At 42.4% G+C, this 15,792-nt stretch overlaps 1 protein-coding gene across 1 annotated transcript in view; it reads left to right on the top strand.

Moving 5' to 3' along the window:
- The window catches only part of stxbp5l (syntaxin binding protein 5L), a gene marked incomplete at both ends in the record, with an annotated part of 185,613 nt that overhangs the window by 120,512 nt on the left and 49,309 nt on the right, over positions 1-15,792 (top strand). The window contains 8 exons of the mRNA XM_080019018.1: positions 2,816-2,939; positions 7,113-7,188; positions 8,701-8,858; positions 10,271-10,343; positions 11,450-11,597; positions 12,600-12,667; positions 14,136-14,176; positions 14,603-14,817. Coding sequence (XP_079875144.1) covers positions 2,816-2,939; positions 7,113-7,188; positions 8,701-8,858; positions 10,271-10,343; positions 11,450-11,597; positions 12,600-12,667; positions 14,136-14,176; positions 14,603-14,817 — 903 coding nt within the window. The remainder of the gene's footprint in view (positions 1-2,815; positions 2,940-7,112; positions 7,189-8,700; positions 8,859-10,270; positions 10,344-11,449; positions 11,598-12,599; positions 12,668-14,135; positions 14,177-14,602; positions 14,818-15,792) is intronic.

Below are 15,792 nucleotides of genomic sequence, written 5' to 3'. Positions count from 1 at the left end.
ACCTCGCCTCTGTATGCAGACTCGTCATCATCCCGGATGAGGCTGATGACCGTTGTGTCGTCTGCAAACTTCAGGAGTCTAGCAGATGGGTCTCCTGAGGTGCAGTCGTTGGTGTAGAGGGAGAAGAGCAGAGGGGAGAGCACACGTCCCTGGGGGGCGCCAGTGCTGATGGAGTGGGTGCTGGATGTGGTTTTCCCCAGCCTCACCTGCTGCGTCCTGTCTGTCAGGAAGGTAGTGATCCGCCGGCAGGTGGGGGCGGGAACAGTAAGCTGGGTGAGTTTGGAGCGGAGGATTTCAGGAGCGATGGTGTCGAATGCCGAGCTGAAATCATGTCATATGATGACATCCACATGTCATACGATGACCCGCCAAAAACCTTCTTTGTGGGAAATTTGGCTCCTTTTAAATGTAAATAACATCTCAGGGCTAGGTCTACCTCTCCGCCTGCACATCTGCTTTGCCTTTTAGCAATGCTTTTTAATCAATCTTTCTTTCTTTTTTCTCCTAAATGATAATAGCCTATAAAACCCCTCCTCACTCTTCTCTTTCGCTCTCTAGCCCTTTCACTCACCTCTCCTTTTTCCTTTGGTCTTTTCATCTCTCTCTTTATTCCTTTCTTCTTTCTTGTTCCACCATCTGCATGTGTTTCTTGCCATCGTCTGGTTTTTCCTCTTTCTTTTTGTCTTCCTTTCTTGAAACGTTCCATCTTTTTTCTTCCTGTCTTTCGTTCATTCATTACTTCTTTCTTTCTTTCTTTTTTTCTTCTGCCTGTCTCACCTCTTTTTTTCTAGATTTATTTCTTCTCCCTTCTTCCATCTTCCTCTTTCCCTGTCATCCTCATTCTTATTCATGTATACAGGACTCACAAAAAGTTAGGGATATTCGGCTTTTGGGTGAAATTTCAGTATGAACCTAAAATGCACTATGACCTTTACAGGTGAACTTAATTTGACCTTCTCTTAACTTTTGAATGCACATATCCAACTGTTTAATGTTTCAGTACTTTTTGCACAACTTGCTGTTTTCTAACAAGGAGCTGAACGGCAAAATTCACAACAGGTGTTTGATCCATGAATCGACCAATACATTTCCTGGTTCAATTAGAATTGGTATTTAAACAGTCCTCTTCATCATGCTGTTCACATTTTGACATCATGAGACCAAGACGACACCTAACAACTCATCAACAGGACCTCGCCATTGCAAGGCTTCAAACAGGATGTTCTCAGATGGAAGTGGCCACAGAAATTAGAGTGTCAGAGTGTCATCAGAAGGTTGCAACAGAGATACAGAGACTGGAAGAGTCACAGAAAGGCATAGAAGTGGACGTCCTTTGGCCACATCCCACACTGATGAGCGCTTCATTGTGAACAGTGCCCTGCGGAACCGGATGATGAATGCCGCTCAACTCCAGGCACATGTAAGGGAGGTGAGAGGCACCCAAGTGTCACGTCAGACCATTCGAAACCGTTTCCATCAGCGTGGTCTGCGTGCTAGATGACCTGCAAGGGTACCTGACCACACCACCAGGCACAGACATCATCGTCATGCACGGGTCAGGGAGCATTTACGCTGAACGAGGGACCAGTGGCCTCACTGCTGTTCTCTGATGAAAGTCGATTCACGTTGAGCAGAAATGATGACCGCCAACGATGTTGGAGACGTCAAGGAGAGCGCTATGCATCAGCCACTGTTGTCACCAGATGAGCGTTTGGTGGTGGTGGTGTTACAGTGTGGGCAGGTGTGTCTAGTCAATACAGAACTGTCCTACACTTTGTGAATGGTACAGTGACAAGCCCATACTACCTGAATAACATCATTAATCCAGTCATTGTGTCCCACAACACAGGCCTCATTTCATCTTCCTGGACGGCAATGCTCCAGCTCATCGAGGTCGCATCCTTAGGGAACGGCTGCTGGAGACTGGGGCACCTCAAATGGAGTGGCCTGCACTTTCTCCAGACCTGAATCCCATAGAAAACCTATGGGATCAGCTGAGTCGCTGTGTAGAGGCTCGTCACTCTGTACCCCAGAACCTCAATGACCTGAGGACTACCCTTCAAGAATAGTAGGGTGCCAGGCCTCAGCAGACAATAAGTCGACTTGTGAACAGCATGAGACGTCGTCGTCAAGCTGTAATTGATGCTCAAGAGCACATGACAAGTTATTAAGACATTGACATTTTTTGTTGTGGTAAACCCACCACTGTTGTTGGCTTTTGTTTCAATAAATTGTTTGAGATGAGGAAATCACCATTGCATGCTTCTACCTAAATGCCCTACTTTCATGATATAATATCACTGTAACATGAACTTTTTACATTTCCATAAATTTCACCCGAAAGCCAAATATCCCTAACTTTTTGTGAGTAGTGTGTGTGTATATATATATATATATATATATTGTTACATATTATTTCCCCCCCCATATAAGTAAAGCAGATATAGCCCTCTCTCTCTCTCTCTCTCTCTCTCTCTCCCTTTCTTTCACTCTCTTTCTTTCTCAAGCCCTTTCACTCTCCTTTTCTTTCCCCCTTTCTTTTCACCTTTCTGTCTTTCTTTATCTCTTTCTTTGAATCTATTTTCTTTCTTCTACTCATTCTTTCTTTCTTCTTTCTGTCTTGAGAGATAGCCTCTTCTTCCTCTTTTTCAAAATTCACCTTCCTTATCCTCACTCTTCATTCTCTGAATTTTTCTTCTTCTTTACCTTTATAAGTACAATATAATAAGTATAGTCCACTTCTTCTCTCTCTCTCCCTCTCTCTCTGTCTCTCTTTCTCTCTTTCTCTTCCTGTCTCTCTCTCTCTCTCGGTCAGGCCATCCATTCAGTCAGCTGGCACCATGAGGGGAAACAATTCATGTGCAGCCACTCTGACGGCAGCCTGACCCTATGGACCCTGAGGAACACCACCAAGCCCTTCCAGATCACCTTCCCTCACGGTGAGACACACACACACACACACATGCACACAGCTTCAGTGCTATCCTATTGGCATCATTCAGTGGTGTAGGTTGTCTGGGTGTTGCTTTCAAGTGCTGAACTTCTCTGCGGGTTCAGGTTTAGTCAGCGGCGGTAGGACTTTGGGCTTGGAGCATTTTTGCGGCATTTTTGTTTGTGACCACAGAGCCATGCACCAGCGCCAATTAAGGCACACACACACACACAGACACACACACACAGACACACACACACACACACACACACACACACACACACACACACACACACACACACCATCAATATGTACCTCACGTGCACCATTTAAACACCCCTGATAATCTGTTATACTGTAGATAATAATGAAGATGTGATAGGAGGAGGGCATGTGCCATAACAGTTGTTTCGTTGATGTTGTCCATGAATATATGTATATGTATAAAAATACCAGTATATGGTATTTTTGAAAACATTGCATTTTCTCTGCGTTTTGGCCTCTCGTCCCACGGAAACTGCTTGAAGATGGAAGCCTTCCCGTGTGGACGGCGAGACTCTCTGAAACACAGCATTGGTGTGGAGAGGATTACTTTTTTTTTTAAATGGATCATTTATATCAATAAACGTGTGGCCGAGGCCTTAGTTTTTATTTTTTTGTCAGTCTCTTGCTGAAGGACAGTCACGGCGTTTTTGCAAGTGGTTTATGATAAATATTTAAAACATGCGTCGCAGGTTGGGATTTGGAACTCCGCTTGCAGATTAACTCTGTCTTCGATATAATGGCATGCAGACCCTTTCTGTTGTAGTCCCCCGCCTGCCGAGGACAAGACAGATAAAAAAAAAGAAAAGAAAGTATCAGGATAAAAGAAAGAATGAACGAATAAACTGGCACCATGGGGAGAGTCTGGAGAGGAGGCTTAATGCTGTCAGACTACAGACGTGCCAGATTATTTGTGCCACAATGTTGTTGTGTGAGTGACGAATGAAGGAGGACATGAGGGAGGGTGTTATCCGATGTGAGGGTATTATCCGACGGTGAGATTAAACAGTTGGTAAAGAAAACGGAGCAGAGTGAGAAATTTGAAGTCAGGGGAGCAAGCAGTTATCGGCAGATAGTAAAATGGAGAGAGAGATGGAGATGGAAAAAAAAGATTGAGTTGGAGAAAACATTCAGTGAGTTGGTCAGTGGGTCGGTTGCAGTTGCCGCTCACTTATACATGTAATTAGGATTGCAGGCAGTTTTCATCAAATAGGCCAGAATTGCCTGGCTGTTGGTTATGTCGGGTTATAGCAGAGAGAGAGGGGAGTCGCTGAGTCAACCCAAGCTCTATTTATACTATTTTTAGCTTCCCCGTTTTCTCTTTGTCCTTCTACCGAGATTCGAGCAAAATACTTAATTTTTCATTATTTATTTTTGCCTAATCCGCATTCATCGAAAGGACTTTTACCTGAAGTCCTTTTGAACAATGTTTTTTATCTGCACGCAGTCAGTAGTACAAAGTAGGAGACACGTAGGCTGCAGATGCACATTTCCGAACCAGCACCATTAAAGAGAGTATAGGAGTGAGACGGTTTGGGCTTTTGAACGACATAAACATCAATCTTTTTTCATGTGTCTGTACTACCACTAACACTGGACTAGAGCTATGTCTCCGCTGTGGCAGATGCTGGATGATGGTAGATGCAGGATAGATGGTGATGGACTCACATGGATAATAGATGGATGATGACCCGCAAGCCACTCTTTGCCTGTAAATATGCGGCTCTGATACAATGACAATATCATATTGTCAGTTACAGAATTTAAAATGCCAATCCATACGATCGTCGGTGTCTGGTCGATTTGACTGCAAGTCCCACAATGCCATTTGAAAGTGCAGCGTCTTCCTTCTTCTGATCCATTGTTTTTGTTTGTTGCACATGCCCGATACATTCTCGCCAGGAAAGGCGGTCCCCGCCACCAACAATGGAAACAACATGTAGAGGAGCACCCGCATAACATAAATACAACGAATGGCAGTTCCTTTAAATGTGCTAGCTATAAAAGTATCAAATACATATAAATTATACTTTAATTAAACATTTATTTGCATGTTTGCAGCCTAAATCATGTTTTAATTCATCTAACAAAAAGTTTGTTGCAATGGCGATTTTGCAACAGCTTCCCCGTTGTGTTGCCTGAACCATTAACACCACAGTGTTGAAGTCACTGTAAAACTGTGAACTGTGAAACTAAATAGTTCTATGAGATTTTTAGATTTATGTGCAGTGACCATAAAACACTGAAATAGTAAGAGTATATATATATATAAATATATATAAATATATATATATGTATGTATGTATGTATGTATGTATGTATGTATGTATGTATGTATGTATATTTAGAGAGAGAGCGAGAGAGAGAGAGATTATATATACTGTATATATCTATATCAATATTATATATATATATATATATATTCAGTATATAATCTACATCTTTATAAATATATATATATCTATACAGTATATACTGTATATATGATATATAATCTATATCTATATTATTATATATATTTTTTTATATTACAATGTGGAAATAATGCCAGACAGTTGATTTCATATATTTTGCTCTAGACTGCTAGATAGGGCCGCTATAGTTCTGAGGTTCGAAGCCATCTGTGGTTCAATGCCACTTCATCACTATTTCCTATATTTTTTAGTTGTTTCTTTTTATCTCTTAAGTTTAATAGGAATTATAGTACCATTTTTGGCAACGTTTGTTACACTTTATTTGTACAAAAAATTATTCAAAGTTTCAACAAGTTGCTTTTTGAGTGCGTTTTGAAAAACCACCGACTGCTGCATGTTTGCTACCTACAGATGCCATGACATAATAATTATTGTAATAATAATGTCAAGATATAATTTACAGATCGTTGGAAAGTCTGGGCGTGACAGCCCTTATAAATGCGTTTCAGTTGCACTAGCTCTCTGAAGACGATCGTACAGCGCAGCCTTTTTTTTTAAGCTTTTTTTTGGGTCTCACACAGTGACCCCCAGGTCTCTGCAGACGGTAATAGCGTCACTCTAAATGCGTGTGGCTCTTTGCGCCAGTGTTTGTGAATTGGATGCTATTTCCAACGAGGCTCATTTGTATAGAAAGGGGCCAATTTTGCACCAAATTCACGATTAATACCTCATTTAAGTACGCGCAAATAGCAGTGGTGCACCGAGACGCTATTTGTGTGGCAGTGCAGTGAGCGGTGCAGCCCAGCGTTTGCGGTCGCTTTGTAGATTAGACGCTTGCTTTTTTTTTCATTTGCGCCGGTTTAGCAGCGGTTTACTTTTGTCGGAATTTGTTTTCATTTGGTCAGGAACCTCTTAGGATGTTATTCAAAGAGTGGCACCAGCGAGATTTAAACACCCCGAGTGTTGGAGGATCCAATTTGAATTCATACCGCATCCAATATCCTGCAGACAGACAGTGTTTCTGCTGTAGAGAAATTACCCCCTGCGACGGGGCCCACGCTGAGTTCCCAGACAAAGGGAATTTGGATGAAGTGCTTCGAATCAAGAGTGGGATTAGAAACGCAAGGATTAGAATTCCCAAGTATAATAAACGCTCAGCGCAGTGCAATACGATAACATCACCCTAAATCTACTGTCTAATCTAAGTCCTTTTTTTTTTTTTTTTTTTGTATGTCAAATTGCATGAAAAACATATCTTGGTATTATAAACAGGGACTGATGGTCAATGTGAGAAATAGATCGATAATTGAGGTTATAATACTACCAATACTATAATATAATACTGTATGTCTGAGTATCTATAGTGAACGGATGGAATGGTTTGAGGAAATTTGATTTGATATATGACATATAATTCACAATGAAATTAAAGAGTTTTATAGCAAATAAGTACTGACAGCACTATGCACTGGATGACGAAAATAAAAGGCTGATTTGTAAAAATAAATTACATGGCAAATTTCAGTCATTCCGATGTAGCTCCGAGATGGCATTTAAAAAGACACCCTGTGCTGCGCACCAGACATCATTGCCAGACGTATTTCAGTAAATTTAATAACGTTGTAAAATGGTTGTCATTTTACACACGATGCATAAAGAATCAAGGAAGGGTGTCATGGTTACAAATGTAAAAAATTGTTGTGCTTCTACCGGTTTTAATTCAGGTAAGATACAGAAGGACGGGAGGAAGGAGTCATGTAAACCCATCCTGAAAGTGGAATACAAGACCTCGAGGAGCAGGTAAACAATTATTTATCATTTATGTTTAAAAATGACCAGCTACTCACAGCGCAATAAATAATTAAATTAAATAAAAATTACAAACTGTTCCAGCGACATTAAGGTTTATATTGGAGTCGGTAGTTATTCCATTATTTTTTCATAATAGGATCAAACCATCATTTATGTTGCTCAGTTCAATCATTTTGAGAATACAACGTTTTTGTTCTTATTTCATGTCTCTGAAAATCTGAAAAAAGGTACAGCTTCCCACACTCTGGGGCATAAGGAACTTATATACTTTTATACTTTTATACTACAAATATACCTCAAATAGAATGATATTGTTCAATTCATTAAAAATAGATTGTTATTGTTTTAAAGGTTTATTAGACTCCTAAAACGGTGGATGGGGTACTTTTGTACCGCTTTCCCTGCAGTTTGGACCTAGTTTTGTTCCAGTAATGTTTCAGTGCCCAACTGTCTTAGAGAGGATTTTTATTCTTTTAAAGGGACTTTTTTTTAGTTCTAAGGGGGCTTTTATTCTTTTAAAACGTGGCTGTCTTTATTTCAGCTGCCATTCATAATGTTTTGTTGCACTCTACATTTTGTTGAATCTGCGGTCTGCTGTTCCGTTTCATGCCCCGTTCAGTCGATGCCCTCCATGTCTTTAGCTGAGTCGGGCGCTGATGACTTTGGACAGCTCCATTTGTGAGCGTACGTTACCTCGTGAGACCTGATCTTCTGTCATACAGACAGATGGGATCAAAACACTGCTCAGACAAGAACTCCGCCCCCTCTTTGTGGGACTGAGGAATTCTGCTCTATGGCTTGAGATGGCTAGATAGAATAAGGTTATGGAAAAAAAAAGAAAACTATACCAGTCTGCGGTCTGTCCAAACATGACATGTACGTAGTCCTTACTGCTCCAAAATAGTCTAACTTACTGTAAGTCGCTTTGGATAACAGCGTCTACTAAATGAATTGCTCATCTAAGATTATTTTGTTTCATTGGTATATTATGTTGGGGCTACAGTTACACTATACTGTATGTATCCTGTCCTAAGACATCCCTAGAATCAGCGATTAAGATAGTTGACAAACTAGTTCAATGAACATGTAGACCAGGCAATTTATCTCAAAAGGAAGAAAGTAAAGATTTCTGATGGACAACTCTTAGATTTACTTTAAAAGGATCTTAACTTATTTTGCTCATCACTCCCGGCGAGGTGTACAGCAAACATTGGTATATTTAATGAGCGAGAAATATATGAGTGAAGCGCTTGAATCGTCCATTGGATAGAAGAGTCCAACAGGTGGATGCATGGGAGGTGAAGGGAGCCAGGAATGCAACAAGCAAAGCAGGCAGCAAAGCAGGCAGGGCAAGAGGGATTGGCGGCTTAAATAGGGCGGCCAAATAAGGGGGTGGAAGGGTGTTTATTGCTGAGACTTTCCAAGTTGAGTCCAGGTTCTTTTCACAGTTGTCCCGCCTGTTCGTGCATTCCTGACGTGCTCTCCCTTCCCCTCCTTCAGCAGTGAACCTTTCATCATCTTCTCGGGGGGCCTGTCGTACGACAAGGCGGGGCGGCGGCCCACCCTGACCATCATGCACGGCAAGGCCATCACCGTGCTGGAGATGGACCACCCCATCGTGGAGTTCATGGTGCTCTGCGAGACCCCATACAACAACGGTGAGTGCACTCAGGAGATGCCATCTCGACCCGGAAAGAAAAAAAGCTTTTACAGCTATTCCACAATTCTGCTCGAGTGTTTTTGTGGTGCAACCAGCTGACAGACCATTACGGGTACTTAGGGTCGGTGATGTCTTTCGCATGGAAGACATAAAAATAATAGGGGAAAAAAGACAATAAATAACACAAGAACATGATTGTTTTGGGAGATCTGGGAATGGCATAAATGCCTCAATTTCAAAATCAGTTTTTAGAGTAACGCTCATGCCCTTGACTGTTGAATGTACATTTAAGTGGAGGTGATACACAGCTCCACACAATCCATCTCCCTTCATGTCTCTCTCTCTCTCTCTCGCTTATTTCCCTCTCCCCCCTACCCCTTGTTTGTTCTGCCGACTTCCAAAATGACTCAGGCTAATTACAGCTTTGATAAGACTTTAAATGTCTCCCCATCTCACACCTGAAAATAGCCCAGGCACAGCGATTTTAATCTCCCCCCGCTCTCTCTCTCCCTCTCTCCTCCCTTTCTCCCATCCCCATTTTTATCTTTCACGCAGCAATTGACGTATGCATTACACGTTGCATGCACGTAACACCCAGTGCTATCCTTATCTAATTCCCCTGGAGATAGACACTTAGACACACACACACACACACACACACACACACACACACACACACACACACACACACACACACACACACACACACACACACACACACACACACACACACACACACAGTTATTCTGACCTGGGGGATGAATCATAGGCTCACAAAATACTTGGATCTAACAGCGAGAACTTTTGAGTATTGACTCCCATGACTCATGCTTGTTTTTCACGAGGGGCTGAAACGCCGCCAGTCTTTTTGGTGTGGCTCAATCCCACAGCTGGTGTGTGTTTTGATTTGACTGGAGAAATTGGATTGATATGGCTTCCGGGCTGGTGGGACATTTAACGTCACACTTGGCGGTCAAAGACTATTTTTCACCTTCAGTTTATCATAGTCATTTATTCCTCACTCGTTCTTTTCCTCTCGAAATGTCATTTGTCTTTTGAGAGCGGATAAAGAGATGAATTTGCCCGTGGGTTTCATACGCCCGTACAAATTAACAGGCTCCTCCCTTTGCAATTAGCGTCTCAAATGAGGAGGTGGGGGGGCAATGATCTTTCCAACTCCCTCCATGGAAACTGTCCATGACTTTGAAAGCCGCTTGTTGTATTCCTTTCTGGCTTTTTCTTGGTGCACACAGCTTGGCCTTTGTACTATTGTAAGCAGGTGGCACATATTTGTGCTTCAAGATGATCGGTCGAAGCTCAAATCATTCAGCTGAAATCAGGCGATTAACCATGAGATTCTTATTTTAGATGTGTGACATCATTGAGCCGTGCCATGTTTCTGTCCTACAGAGGTGCAGGAGCCTTACGCGGTCGTTGTGCTGTTGGAGAAGGACTTCATCGTGGTGGACCTGACTCAGAGCAAGTATGTGTGGTCCCTTTCTGCACACACACACACACACACACACACACACACACACACACAAAAGGGCCTTTTTTTTTTACATGAAAGGACATGATTCTATCTCAAGTCACAGCTGCCAAGCAGTTGTCAACAGTCAATATGGGGCTTTCGCACCTTTGCTGTGCTTCCCACACTTTCAGAAAACTGAAAACAAGCCCAAGTCAAATAATCAAGGAGGCCCAGAGGCCATCCTGCCAGACAAAACACCCCTCCCTGCTAGGAGCCCAACCGCAATACAGATGATCCCCCCACCCCCGGTCTGGATGCAAAGGGGGGGTGATGGGGTTGCCCAGGGTTGGTGTCATGGTGTCATTCGCACATTGAAATACCCGAGGCTGGAGAGATGCGCTAAAACCGTAGCATCAACTTCCAATTACTCTATGCAGACACCCCCTGATGAAGACAGATAATGAAGGTCACGCTCGTCTTGGCTTTGGTAAATTGTCTGTGTTAATAATGATGAGGTAATTGTTTATGATCATTTATGGGCTAATTACCTTTTAATGAATGTAATCCATTCACTTTCAAAATGCTTATGATAAATATGTAGTGCTCTACGTGCCGTGGTAGGTTGGGTATTCCAGGCGATTCATCGACAGACTTTTACTGTCACTTCTTGAATAAAAACTGAAAACAATACATTGTGTTCTTAAAATATGAGGCGAGATGGAGAGATGAAAATGTCTTCTTTCAGAGGAGATGGCATCAACATTTCTCTTAAAAACGTTAAAGGTTAAAAAGGCTTTATTTCACCCTAGAATTAGCATTTTTAGGACATCCTGCTTAAAAATGTTTCTCATATAATACAAGGACAGTCAATAAATAGATTTTCTTGCTTGTGTGTTTTCATATATGCCTCCACTGTTTTACATTATTTATGAATTGTGCAGTGCGTACACTGTGTCCAAGGTTACTTCCCCGCCAACTCTTTAAGGCTGCATATATAACTGTTATTTTTTCGCTGGCACTTTGAAACTTGTTTTTCAGTCTTTCTGTCTGTTTCTTCATAACCTTGGTAGCTATTTCGATTACAAGAAAGTCTGTCTTGCCTACTCTCTTCCGTGCAGTTTCCCCATCTTTGAGAACCCGTATCCCATGGACATCCACGAGTCTCCGGTCACCTGCACAGCCTATTTCGCTGACTGTCCACCAGATATCATCCCTATTCTCTACTCTATAGGAGCCAAACACAAGAAGACTGGCTACAGCCAAAAGGTACAGTAAGTGTCATTAGCATTATCGACCCCGTAAACATTTTCATCAACTATTCCCCATGAAACTATGGACTGGTAGGCAGGGCTGCTTGCACAAGGGGCTCTATGTTTTGTTTAAAGCACTGTTCCACAGTCATTGAAACCAAGCGCAACCATCAAGGCCGGCTGTCCAAGCCAATAGATTTTAAACTGCAATTGCGCAATGGCCACTGATAGTCAGATAATAACTGAATGGAAATCAATAGAAAAAATAAAATAAATAATGCCAATAAATGTTTTCCACAGGACTTGAGGGTCTCAATAGCAAAGTTGACTTATTCTAATAGGTGTCTTGGATGTGATTTAGAAAATGATTAGGGTTAAGGACGTGACATTTTCTGCCACTGTTTATTAGGTAAAGAGATACACATTCCTCGCTCAGAAATAAAACTTGTTAATGTGGCACGGTGGGGCAGTGCTTCCACTGCTGCTTCAGAGCAAGAAGGTCCTGGGTTTGGTGTGGCGCTGTTGGCACCGTGCTCAAGTGGGTTATCTCCCGATTAGGGCCCTTTCTGTTTGGATTTGCCTGTTCTCCCCATGCTCACACGGGTCTCCTCCAATATAAAAAAAAAAGGAGTCTGATAAAAGAAAAGGGGGACAAGAACACCAATTGTCCTGTTGCTGCCCCGGTCCCTGGGGCTCCAACAAAGTGAAGGCTGTCCACTGCTCCTGTCCGCCCCCTGGAGGAAGGACAGCTGGGATGGGAGGAACGCAGAAGCTGTATTTCTCCAACCACCACTCCCTGTGTGTGTGTGTGTGTGTGTGTGTGCTTTGTGCATTCGCACCTGTGAGAGGAATAAAACATTTTTGCCTTTTCATCTGGTCTGAGGAATGGAAGGATTGCAGAGACGGTTCAGCAGCCTTTGTCTCATGGAAGAGTCTGGTTTAATCACATAGACAGCTGTCTGTTGCCCTTTAAGAATTAAGCAAGGCGATCAACGTTTTTATCCCATCATGCTGTCAGGAGTGGCCCGTCAGCGGAGGAACGTGGACAGTGGGATCCCAGACCTACCCAGAGATCATCATTACAGGGTGAGTCCTCAATTAGAGAAGGGTTGGTCTTGGACTTTGAATGCTGTTTTGTTATGATATTGAAACATACTGTGGACATTTCTCCTACCAGACGCCACCCAAGTGGCCCTTCCATAGCCCTCTGGCACAGGGACACCAATGCCAGGCGAAAATAGAACATGTCATGACAGGGCTCCTATCCTGAGTCGAGTGAGGATGGGGGTTATAACCTGTTGCTCGTTAGCCCAACCAACGAGCAACAGGTATGCAGCCACCCTAACCCAATCACCCTAGATCCAGGTCAGGTGTGGCTGCTCAAACCATCCCATCCCCACACCACACATATCCAGAAAAATCACAGTGTTTTAATGGTTTCCTGTTCAAAACAGCTGCAGTTTTTCAAGACATCGGCAAAGTCAATCAAGTCAAGTCAGGTTTATTTCCAAAGCCCTCAATCACCATTCAGTCTCATAGGGCTTTATGAGCCTACATTTTACATAGAAATCAAATCATCCCCCGGGAAAAACTCCCATGGAGTGCTAAAGTACCACTCAACAATGATCAAACTGTCTGCTCAAAATGTTTGTTGATTGTTTTAATGATAGATATTATGTTATTCACTCTTATCATGTTTAATGAAATCCCTCTCATCTCAATGTATTTTTACTTTGTCTACATTGAGATCATGTTATAATTGTTATTGATGGCAATCTGGCAATTTCACTTCCTGCTAACGAAGAGTTCAAGTGAATGTTGCGACAACTCAAAGTGGAGGATTCTTCTGTATGGATCGTTGACTTGCTCAGTAAAGCAAGTGCGAAGAGATTTATTTCACAACGACATCAGAGTTGTCTTTTAAAAGAAGATTGACTTTTGCTATATATGACATTTGTTTAGTCTGTACAGTTTGGAAAGATATTGGAGACAACCTCGTGGCTCACACCTGTTTGTGGTTTTTGTTTTGCCACCTTCGAATTAGCTTTGGTGAGATCCCAACCTTTCCTTCAACTCAAACTTATTTTGGGCCACAACCGCCAAACTGAATCATTAGGCCTTCTTGCTGTGTAGGAAACAGGAATGACTCATTGGTGTAGAAGAGTGGAGGAGTTCAATATGGAGTTGACTCCACCAGGTGCATCGGTACAGACAGTACTGTACCGATCGAAATTCATCTGAAAGGGTCCTGCTATTTCCCACAAAAAACGTTGTGGGCACAGGGGACTCACTGTCCTGTTAACGCAGGCTTGTTAAAGCCTTTTGATGCTGTGATCTACTGTGACCAATGGCTAATAGACCTGACTTGACTTTAATTTGCACATGCAATGAATCTGCTATACTGTCTGGTTACTGTGGGTCTTGTGAGTATCTAATTTAATCCTGCATCTTATTGATCCACCTCCTCCCCCCTCTCTCTCTCTCTCTCTCTCTCTCTCTCTCTCTCTCTCTCTCTCTCTCTCTCTCTTCCTCATATATATCTCTGTCTGTACAGACATGCCGATGGATCAATTAAGTTTTGGGATGCATCAGCGAGTAGGTCCACTCTTGCACTACACTCCTGCGTAAAACATCTTATTCGACTGAATTCCCACTGTCATTTTACCATGAACCACATTGGCAGTTGGTCCTTGTTACAAGTAGAATCTTGTAAATGTATAACAACCTTACAAGGCCTCAACTAAATAAATAGCTAAAGTTGAATTGTTTTGTCAATAAAAAGCCTGCTCTCGTTCAGTTTTTAAGGTTCTACTTTACGCTGCTTGGGTGAAAAATGTAGGGGTGTTTGAAACCCGGGGGCGCCACATCTGATGGCAACTACGATAAGCACCACCTTGAAAAAAGATAAAATGGTTGAAAGCTGAAATAGCCGTGAAACCACATTCTTACAATTGTTCAAAATAAGCTCTCTCCCCCTCTCTCCCTCTCTCCCTCTCTCTGCATCTCCCGTCTCCCAACCAGTCACACTGCAGATGCTTTACAAACTGAAGACCTCAAAGGTGTTCGAGAAGCCCAAGCCGGGCGAGGGACGGGCGGCCGACCTGGTGGAGGAGGATCCCTACGCCGTGCAGATGGTCAGCTGGTGTCCCCAGAGTCGCATCTTCTGTGTGGTGGGCATCTCCGCCCACATCATCCTGTACCGCTTCAGCAAGTACGAGGCCAACACGCAGATAGTGGTGAGTGGGTGGGGGGGAATCCACGTGTAACAAACATCCGCATGTTTGAATTTCTGTCTGATTTTCTTTCTTCCATGGCACATTTTTATGAATAAATATATTCGGGGCACACCGCTATGCTTTTAGCCGCTAAAAAGGTTGCAAACATATATATATATATCGCCACAGTGTTATCACGGCAGGCAGGTCACTCACAACACACTCTAACTCCGGGTGCAACGATCATAACATAATCACAACACATAAAAGTACTTACAATCTGGCTAATTAACACTAACAACAGCATAACAATTAACATTTCTGTAACTAAGAACACATAAAACAATCCCTTTCCCCGACAACTCCAAAACACACAATAACAAAGCATGCGGGGAAATCTCCGCCCCACCTCTATTCCCCAACGCGCCACAATATATAATATGTTCATACATATATGCAGGGAAATGTTTCTGCATTAGGGTGTATATAGTTAGTTATAGTTTATGTATATACAGATATGTGCAGTAAAGTGGCATGTGAATAAAATGAGGTAGTGTGTGTGGAGGTATACAGTACAGTTTACAACAGTAAGACACAGCAACTATGCTTATACTGTACGTACCTATGCTTATAATAATGGCCCACTAAAAGCGATGCAAGACTCGCAAAAGATTTGTTCATAGCGAATATTTTTCTGACTGCGAGTCGACTCAGACACTGAAAATTATTATTGTGGATTAAATTAAAGTCCAAGAAAAAACAGGCCAATGCATTTGGCACAATTCATATTAAATACATCGTATTTACTGTAATTTGACCAAATTAAATGATTCTTGTGAGAATTCCATTGACAATTGAGAGCCAAACCAACTCTTCTGACTCTGGTTTATCGTTCAGAAGCGCTCCCTCACTGGCTTTGCACATTACTAACCAAACTCAATCAAATAAGCAATGAGTCGGAAAATCAGACGGCTCTTTTTACTAAATAACTGGTCA

This window comes from Zeus faber (assembly GCF_960531495.2).
Source record: "Zeus faber genome assembly, chromosome: 18".
Classification (NCBI taxonomy): Eukaryota; Metazoa; Chordata; class Actinopteri; order Zeiformes; family Zeidae; genus Zeus; species Zeus faber.
This window is presented reverse-complemented; position numbering and strand designations above follow the sequence as displayed.